Here is a 10,658-nt window from a genome sequence, read left to right on the forward strand (position 1 = left end):
GTGTATAAAGTCAGAACATCTTCTGTCTCAGCCACTGCCTGTCACCAAGGGAGTACCCACGCTCTTCTCAATTTACATCAACAGCATAGCTCAAGCAGTAGGAAGCTCTCTCTCATCCATTTATATGCAGATGATACAGTCTTATACTCAGCTGGCCCCTCCTCAGATTTTGTGTTAAACGCTCTACAACAAATATTTCTTATTGACCAACAAGCTTTCTCTGCCCTTAACCGTGTTCTGGACACCTCCAAAACAAAGATCATGTGGTTTGGTAAGAAGAATGCCCCTCTCCCCACTGCTGTGATTACTACCTCTGAGGGTTTAGAGCTTGAGGTAGTCACCCCATACAAGTACTTGGGAGTATGGACCTTCCTTCTGTCTGCACATATCAAAGCTGCAGGCCAAAGTGAAATCTAGACTTGGTTTCCTCTATTGTAATCGCTCCTCTTTCACCCCTGCTGCCAAACTAACCCTGATTCAGATGACCATCCTACCCATGCGAGATTACGGAGACAAATTTATAGATTGGCAGGCAAGGGTGCTCTCCAGCGGCTAGAAGTTTTTTACCATTCGGCAATCAGATTTGCCACAAATGCTCCTTTATAGGACACATCACTGCACTCTATACTCCTCTGGAAACTGGTCATCTCTATATACCCGTCGCAATGCTTATTTGTAAAACCCTCTAAGGCCTCACTCCCCATTATCTGACATAACTACTGCAGCCCTCCTCCTCCACATACAACACCCATTTTGCCAGTCACATTCTGTTAATGGACCCCAAAGCACACACATCCCAGGGTTGCTCCTCATTTCAGTTCGCTGCAGCTAGCGACTAGAACAAGCTGGCAGTTGTGGCTGCTTCGCATGATATATTGTTGTCTCTACCTTCTTGCCTTTTGTGCTGTTGTCTGTAATGTTTGTACCATGTTTTGTGCTTCTACCATGTTGTGTTGCTACAATGTTGTTGTCATGTTGTGTTGCTGCCATGCTATGTTGTTGTCTTTAGGTCTCTCTTTATGTAGTGTTGTGGTGTCTCTCGTTGTAGATGTGTGTTTTTTTGTCATATATATATATATATATATATACCTGTATATATGGTGTGCCTAGAGTGTCAAGAGTATTTGATACATTTTCATTACTATTTGAACCCTTGATTTGCTAGGTTTGTGTTCAATAATCCACTAAACGTTTTGCAGCGCGAAGGCAAAAACCAGTGTTGTTTTTGGATATGTTCAGGTTGTACCTTCCCATTTTAAAATGTTTTCTTCCTACTGAACATGGCCCTGGTTAAAATAAACAAGATGGATATACAGCTAATGTATTCATAAATCAGATGTGTGTTACTGATATTGGATTTGCTTTTCATTGCAAATATAATATCTGTCCGTTTGGTCAACACAGCATACTCTTACTTACTTACTTATTTACTGACTGACTTTATTGTCCCTTGGGGAAATTTTGTTGCAGTGTCATGTACACATTTAAAGTGGCGTTTAAATACAAAACTAAATTGACAATACAACTTTCATAACAGTTACATAGCAATAAAAAATAATAATAGTAAGAAATAAAACATTAAATTAAAAAGAAGAAAAGACTAGCCTGCTGGCCTTACGGACTCAATGGGAACATTCGCCCGAGCTATTTAGGAGGGATATCACACCTGGCACAAATGATTGTCTCGTTCTGTTTTTCCTGCTGAGGGGTGCCCTATACCTGCGCCCAGAGGGGAGTAGTTCAAAGTCCAGGTACAGGGGGTGACTTGGGTCTAAAATGATTTTGTGAGCCTTACGGAGGGCCCTGACCTTAAAGATCTCATCCAGGCCTGTCTGTTTGACCCCAAGTCTCTCTTTATCTCACCTAGGGATGGGTAGCATTAAGATTTGAACGGTATTTCTACTCTTATCGATACTGCTTATCGATCTGGTACTTTAACGGTATTCTTATTGGTTCTTTTTGTAATTTTTTACGAAAAAAAACGAACCCAATTAAGAACTCAATTAACATTGCTTTATTTTCTGAAATGTAAAATAAACAATTATTTACAGCAAAATAAACAGCTTTGTTTTGAACAAATCACTATTAAAGACTAATGTTGTGATGATAGAAATGTAAAACAAATTAAATAAACAATATTTTCCTGCAAAAGATAATACAGTGGTATAGAAAAACACGGATGGGGCCTGCAGGTAGGCTGCAAAAGGACTAACAGTTCTTCTGGAGAAAAATCTACATTTTTGTTTTACGCTGTCCTGGTGTGGAGGGCCTTCTGTTTCACACTGTCCTGGTGTGGAGGACCTTCTCTTTCACACTGTCCTGGTGTGGAGGACCTTCTGTTTCACACTGTCCTGGTGTGGAGGACCTTCTGTTTCACACTGTCCTGGTGTGGAGGACCTTCTGTTTCACACTGTCCTGGTGTGGAGGACCTTCTGTTTCACACTGTCCTGGTGTGGAGGACCTTCTGTTTCACACTGTCCTGGTGTGGAGGGCCTTCTGTTTCACACTGTCCTGGTGTGGAGGGCCTTCTGTTTCACACTGTCCTGGTGTGGAGGGCCTTCTGTTTCACACTGTCCTGGTGTGGAGGGCCTTCTGTTTCACACTGTCCTGGTGTGGAGGACCTTCTGTTTTACACTGTCCTGGTGTGGAGGACCTTCTGTTTTACACTGTCCTGGTGTGGAGGACCTTCTAGTTCACACTGTCCTGGTGTGGAGGACCTTCTGTTTCACACTGTCCTGGTGTGGAGGACCTTCTGTTTCACACTGTCCTGGTGTGGAGGACCTTCTGTTTCACACTGTCCTGGTGTGGAGGACCTTCTGTTTCACACTGTCCTGGTGTGGAGGGCCTTCTGTTTCACACTGTCCTGGTGTGGAGGGCCTTCTGTTTCACACTGTCCTGGTGTGGAGGGCCTTCTGTTTCACACTGTCCTGGTGTGGAGGACCTTCTGTTTCACACTGTCCTGGTGTGGAGGGCCTTCTGTTTCACACTGTCCTGGTGTGGATGACCATCTGTTTTACACTGTCTTGGTGTGGAGGACCTTCTGTTTTACACTGTCCTGGTGTGGAGGACCTTCTGTTTTACACTGTCCTGGTGTGGAGGACCTTCTAGTTCACACTGTCCTGGTGTGGAGGACTTTCTGTTTTACACTGTCCTGGTGTGGAGGACTTTCTGTTTTACACTGTCCTGGTGTGGAGGACCATCTGTTTTACACTGTCCTGGTGTGGAGGACCTTCTGTTTTACACTGTCCTGGTGTGGAGGACCATCTGTTTTACACTGTCCTGGTGTGGAGGACCTTCTGTTTTACACTGTCCTGGTGTGGAGGACCTTCTGTTTTACACTGTCCTGGTGTGGAGGACCTTCTGTTTTACACTGTCCTGGTGTGGAGGACCTTCTGTTTCACACTGTTCTGGTGTGGAGGGCCATCTGTTTTACACAGTCCTGGTGTGGAGGACCGTCTGTTTTACACTGTCCTGGTGTGGAGGAGCTTCTGTTTTACACTGTCCTGGTGTGGAGGACCTTCTGTTTCACACTGTCCTGGTGTTGAGGACCTTCTGTTTCACACTGTCCTGGTGTGGAGGGCCATCTGTTTTACACTGTCCTGGTGTGGAGGACCGTCTGTTTTACACTGTCCTGGTGTGGAGGACCGTCTGTTTTACACTGCCCTGGTGTATAGGACCTTCTGTTTTACACTGCCCTGGTGTAGTGGATCATCTGATTTACACTGCCCTGGTGTGGAGGACCTTCTGTTTTACACTGTCCTGGTGTGGAGGACCTTCTGTTTTACACTGTCCTGGTGTAGTGGATCATCTGATTTACACTGCCCTGGTGTGGAGGACCTTCTGTTTTACACTGCCCTGGTGTGGAGGACCTTCTGTTTTACACTGTCCTGGTGTGGAGGACTTTCTGTTTAACACTGTCCTGGTGTGGAGGACCTTCTGTTTTACACTGTCCTGGTGTGGAGGACCATCTGTTTTACACTGTCCTGGTGTGGAGGACCTTCTGTTTTACACTGTCCTGGTGTGGAGGACCTTCTGTTTTACACTGTCCTGGTGTGGAGGACCTTCTGTTTTACACTGTCCTGGTGTGGAGGACCTTCTGTTTTACACTGTCCTGGTGTGGAGGACCTTCTGTTTTACACTGTCCTGGTGTGGAGGACCTTCTGTTTCACACTGTCCTGGTGTGGAGGACCTTCTGTTTTACACTGTCCAGGTGTGGAGGACCTTCTGTTTCACACTGCCCTGGTGTGGAGGACCTTCTGTTTTAAACTGTCCTGGTGTGTAGTATGACCTTCTGTTTTACACTGTCTTGGTGTGGAGGACCTTCTGTTTTACACTGTCCTGGTGTGGATGACCTTCTGTTTCACACTGTCCTGGTGTGGAGGACCTTCTGTTTTACACTGTCCTGGTGTGGAGGACCTTCTGTTTTACACTGTCCTGGTGTGGAGGACCTTCTGTTTTACACTGTCCTGGTGTGGAGGACCTTCTGTTTCACACTGTCCTGGTGTGGAGGACCTTCTGTTTCACACTGTCCTGGTGTGGAGGACCTTCTGTTTTACACTGTCCTGGTGTGGAGGACCTTCTGTTTTACACTGTCCTGGTGTATAGGACCTTCTGTTTTACACTGCCCTGGTGTAGAGGATCGTCTGTTCTACACTGCCCTGGTGTGGAGGACCTTCTGTTTTACACTGTCCTGGTGTGGAGGACCTTCTGTTTTACACTGTCCTGGTGTGGAGGACCTTCTGTTTTACACTGTCCTGGTGTGGAGGACCTTCTGTTTTACACTGTCCTGGTGTGGAGGACCTTCTGTTTCACACTGTCCTGGTGTGGAGGACCTTCTGTTTCACACTGTCCTGGTGTGGAGGACCTTCTGTTTCACACTGCCCTGGTGTGGAGGACCACCTGTTTTACACTGCCCTTGTGTATTGCACAGTAACAGAGAGATAGTGGTCCTGACAGAGGCTGGTCCAGCCGTCTGATGTGATGGCCAGCTTTCGCACGTTCTTCTGCTCAGTGATCACATTGGCCTTTTCTAAACCATACCAGGTCGGAATTAATGTTTCACTGAGGTATCTCCTGGAGGGAGGGGTATATTTGGGGTTGAGTGCCTTACTCATCTCCCTACAGTAAAAAAAGAGAGTTTTCATGTGTTGAATTATCATTATAGAAATATTGTGTTGTGTATTGTGGAGTGATGGGACTAACGTACAACCCTTTTATACTACTATATCCTAAAAATGAATACAACTCAATACAGACTGACAGACTGTTCCCTAAAGCCCTTGGACTCCACTGTTGCAAAGGGGTGTAGGCCTTTCACTATGAACTTGGTCACGACTAGGTGGCACTCATTCACCCTCTCCTCAGTCATCCTCCCACTTGCTGCCAGCGTGAAGGGGCTTTGGGCTTGTCTTTGGCTTGGACCAGCGGTATTAGAGGGAGGAGTGGGTTGGTTCATAGTAGCTGCAACTTTAACAAGAAAGTTGCAGAATCTTTAAATGGGTTATTGAATTTATGAACAATCAGCTGGCTAATGATCATGAACCCATGTTCGGATAATTTAGTTAATTCCGTGTGTGGGCTCCAGGCTGCTAGCAAACATACCTAACGTAGATCGGACAACGAGAGATTAACTACGAGCTAGGCAGTCGAAAACTGCATTTCTCTGCCTGTACATGATGCACTTCCGATAGATGTTTGGACAGATTGCTCGTGTTTCCGCCCTTACAAGCAAAAGTCTTGTTGCACTTGCGGCAACGAGCACCGTCAACATTGACTCTGGTGAAGTTTAACCACACTGTTGAACGTTTAGTTCTCTCAGCCATGGTCACTAATTAAGAGCAGGGTGCTGTGTGTGCTGTAGCGCCAGAGACATCTCTTCTGGATTGGGAATAGCCGAAATGCATCATAGATAAATGTCTTCATTTTATTGCAAATTGGAAACGGTTGGTGAGATCAAATGTGCAAGATAACGTTTATGTAGCAATAATAAACAGGAAATGTATTTTCTTAATTTCTCCAGTACCGAAAGCAGAAGCGTTTAATATCGAGTTTTGGTACCCATCCCTAATCTCACCCATGTTCATTGTTCATCTATCTCATCTTTATCTTGTTTATTTTTTATGTGTAGTGTAGGAGTGCACTTGTCAGCATATTCATGCTGGGAACTCTCCGCAGTAATCACATGATGATTATACTTTTCTTTCAGACCAGAGCTATCTCGCTCAGCTCCATATCAGTTCATGAGTTAATAAGTAACTTCACTAACTTATTTTAGGAACTAATCTGCAATATGGGCATAATGTTCTTGGTGCTACTTAAGTTTAATATGGACAATACTTATCCCAAACTAGGTCACATAACCCTATGGGGTGGTTTCGCGGAAACAGGTTAAGCCTAGTCCTGGATTTAAACATACTTTCATTGGAGATTCTCCATTGAGTTTACTTAGTTGGCAGATATTTTCTCAGTTCTGCTTTCAGCTCAACACTATTCAGGGCTTGACATTAACTTTTTTAGCCACTGCCCCTTTAAGGCTCTCCTGGAGGAAGGTTGGCCACTCTTAGTAGCCTGTAAAACATGGCAATATTAGAATTACAACAAAATACTTTTCATGTCTTTAATAAAATAATTCCCTCCAGGGCTCGACATAAAGGGCATCCCGTCATCCAAAGGGATAATAGAAACATAGGTTTACTGTTCAAAACAGACTCTGGGACAGTTCTGGGTTGACATATCCACAATTCATACAATCACTGCACATACAAAAATTATATATTTTTTTAAATGGAACAAATTAGACCGATTGGCATAAATTGTTGATAAAGTTTTATTTATATTATAAGCTCAACAAAGTGTACATGGCTGTAGGCTACGCATGAATGTTCCAAAATACAATTTGCGGAAAACACAATTTTCAAAAGCACACGGCTTGCAGGAGAAGTTTCATGAGACAGATGAAAATATCCTTTAGAAACCTCTTAAGGATCTGACCCTTTTTTCCATTTTTGCCTAAAATGACATACCCTATCTAAGTGCCTGTAGCAAGGATATGCATATTTTTGATACCATTTGAAAGGAAACACTGAAGTTTGTGGAAATGTGAAATTCATGTAGGAGAATGACACATTAATCTGTAAAAGATAATAAAAAATAAAAATAAACATTTTTTCCCCTTCATATTTGTAATGCAAGATTGTAATGCCTAATGTATTATTCCAGTTTAGGCGCAATTTAGATGTTGGCCACTAGATGGCAGCAGTATATGTGTGAAGGTTTAGACTGGTCCAATGAATCATTGCATTTCTGTTCAAGTCTGCCCAAATGTACTTAATTGGTTTATTGTTACATTTTCAAGTTCATAACTGAACTCTCCTCAAATAATAGCATGGTATTCTTTCACTGTAATAGCTGCTGTAAATTGGACAGTGCAGTTAGATTATGAAGAATTTAAGCTTTCTGCCAATATCAGATGTGTCTAGCATGGGTACTATCATGACTCGGACTATGCCTTTGGCTGCTGGACAATAAAATAACTGAAAACCAATAGAACATGCGAGAAATTCTGATTTCAATTGCATATTAAGTGTTTATAAAATAATTCCCTCAGCATTTCTGTCATCATATTTTGGCTAGGTTAGGCTACTTTGAAACAAGGTAAGACAGTCTTCATAAAATGACAATGTCCAGGTTTTAAACAATTAAATTCATGGTTAAATAGTTTCAAAATACACAGGGACACTCAAAGTCAATCTGAAATAAATCATTGTTTATTATCAGCACGCTGGAGAGGTTCCAACCAACTCAATGCACCAAGTACACGTGTCGATCAGGAGCTCCGCCCAGGGCAGTCCCGTTAGTTCTCTTATAGACATTGCATGATTTAGCTTATTGATCATTGATGTTTTGCTTCATTCATGTGACCGACCAATACTGGGTCATGCATGTGACAGACCAATACCTCACGAGGCTTCTTCTCTCTAAGCTGAGACCTTAAAACTGAGATATCGTTCTCAAAACAAGGTTCTGGGCGTACTGCCAAATTGCAGATACTGATTGTGAGGATTCGTTCAATCAATCACTTGTATGAACACAAATTGGTTATTAGAAAGCACAAACTTAGTAATTTCCATCCCACATCCGGGCTGTTCTTGTGTGTGTTTGTGCGCGTGCACAATCAATTATCTGAATAAATTGACTTAATAATCTAGCAAAATGCCATTATTCATTTGTACTTATTTTTCTCCTCTCTCTTCACAGCTTACCTCTATAATACAATGGTTTGGTGTATACTCTTACATCATGTGGACTTTGACTGGAGCCTGGACACACAGTGGAACACACATTTACTTGCCTTGTTCACAAATGGCACCCTATGGCTCTGGTCAAAAGTTGTGAACTCTATAGGGAATGGGGTGCCATTTGAGACACACCCAAAGACTACAAAACGCCAAGCATTTACAAATCTTTTATGGGAAGATGGTAAAGGTTAATGTTGCATTTACAGTGCCTTCGGAAAGTAGTCAGACCCTTGACTTTTTCCACATTTACGTTACAGCCTTATTCTAAAATTGATTAAATAAATAAAAAATCCTCAGCAATTTACACACAATACCCCAGAATGATGAATCAAAAACAGGTTTTTATACATTTCTGCAAAAGATAAAAAACAGAAACCTTCATTACATAAATATTTAGACCCTTTGCAATGAGATTTGAAATTGAACTCAGGTGCATCCTGTTTCCATTAATCATCCTTGATGTTTCTACAACTTGATTGGAGTCCACCTGTGGTAAATTCAATTGATTGGACATGATTTGGTAAGGCACACACCTGTCCATATAAGGTCCCACAGTTGACAGTGCATGTCCGAGTAAAATTCAAGCCGTGAGGTCAAAGGAATTGTCTGTAGATCTCTGAGACAGGATTGAGTCAAGGCATAGATGTGGGGAAGGGTACGAAAACATTTCTGCAGCATTGAAGGTCCCCAAGAACACAGTGGCCTCCCTTCTTAAATGGAAGAAGTTTGGAACCAGCAAGACTCTTCCTAGACCTAGCAGCCCAGCCAAACTGAACAATCGGGGGAGAAGGGCCTTGGTCAGGTAGGTGAAACCGATGGACTTAATCTACTTGGACCAAGAAACCGATGGTCACTCTGACAGAGCTCCAGAGTTCCTCTGTGGAGATGGGAGAAACTTCCAGAAGGACAACCATCTCTGCAGCACTCCACCAATTAGTCCTTCATGGTAGAGTGGCCAGATGGAAGCCACTCCTCAGTAAAAAGCTCATGATAGCCTGCTAGGAGTTTGCCAAAAAACACAAAGAACTCTCAGACCATGAGAAACAAGATTTTCTTGTCTGAAGAAACCGAGATTTAACTTTTTGGCCTGAATGCCAAGCGTCATGTCTGGAGGAAACCTGGTACCATCCCTACGATGAAGCATGGTGGTGGCAGCATCATGCTGTGGGGATGTTTTTCAGCGACAGGGAATTAGAGACCAGTCAGGATCGTGGAAAAGATTAACAGATCAAAGTACAGAGATCCTTGATGAAAACCTGTTCCAGATTGCTTAGGACCTCAGACTGGGGCGAAGGTTCACTTTCCAACAGGACAATGACCCTAAGCACACAGCCAAGACAATGCAGGAGTGGTTTCGAGGCAAGTTTATGAATATCCTTGAGTGGCCCAGCCAGAGCCTGGACTTGAACACGATAGAACATCTCTGGAGAGACTTGAAAATACCTGACAGAGTTTGAGAGGATCTGCAGAGAAGAATGGGAGAAACTCCCCAAATACAGGTGTGCCAAGCTTGTAGCGTCATACACAAGATGACTCAATGCTGTAATCCCTGCCAAAGGTGCTTCAACAAAGTACTGACTAAAGGGTCTGAATTCTTATGTAAATGTGATTTATTTTTTTACAAATTAGCAAACATTTCTATACTTGTTTTTGCTTTGTCATTATGGGGTATTGTGTGTTGATGTGGGAAAAAACTATTTAGTCCATTTTAGAATAAGGCTGTATCGTAACAAAATGTGGAAAAAGTCAAGGGGTCTGAATACTTTCCGAAAGCACTGTATGTAAGCACTGCAGTCTGACTCACATCTGTCTCAGTAAACCAAATGGTTTCACATTTTGCCTTATACAGTGTTCTGGCCCCAGATCTCTTTGTGCTGTCCATTGCTGTGTCATTGTTACACCAATGGCACAAACAGATCTGTGACCAGGCTTTATACAGTATTCATGTCACAGCAAATGTCTATTTCATGACTTCATGGAATCAAATACTTTGCAGGTCGCTCTACAACTGCCTTATTTTATAAATGATTCCTGCCATGATGAAATACATAGACATACACTGAGTGTACAAAACATTAAAGACACCTTCCTAATATTGAGTTGCGCCCCCTTTTGCCATCAGAACAGCTTCAATTCGATGAGGCATGCTCTCTACAAAGTGTCAAGCGTTCCACAGGGATGCTGTCCATGTTGACTCCAATGCTTCCCACAGTTGTGTCAAGTTGGCTGGTAGTGGATCTCTACTCTGAATAGCTTGTTTCATCTCATTCCACAGATGCTCAGTTGGATTGAGATCTGGTGACTGGGCAGGCCACTGCAGTAAGCTGAATTCGTGTATGCCTATTTTGTCCTCTTTCAGTT

General features: G+C 43.0%; 1 protein-coding gene across 1 annotated transcript in view; it reads left to right on the top strand.

Moving 5' to 3' along the window:
• The window catches only part of LOC118386763 (rho-associated protein kinase 2-like), a 101,358-nt gene extending 92,060 nt beyond the window's left edge, over positions 1-9,298 (top strand). Inside the window, exon 32 of the mRNA XM_035774551.2 lies at positions 8,257-9,298. Coding sequence (XP_035630444.2) covers positions 8,257-8,489 — 233 coding nt within the window. The 3' untranslated portion in view covers positions 8,490-9,298. The remainder of the gene's footprint in view (positions 1-8,256) is intronic.
• Positions 9,299-10,658: the final 1,360 nt, after the last annotated feature.

Source organism: Oncorhynchus keta, chromosome 8 (genome assembly GCF_023373465.1).
Source record: "Oncorhynchus keta strain PuntledgeMale-10-30-2019 chromosome 8, Oket_V2, whole genome shotgun sequence".
Lineage (NCBI taxonomy): Eukaryota > Metazoa > Chordata > Actinopteri > Salmoniformes > Salmonidae > Oncorhynchus > Oncorhynchus keta.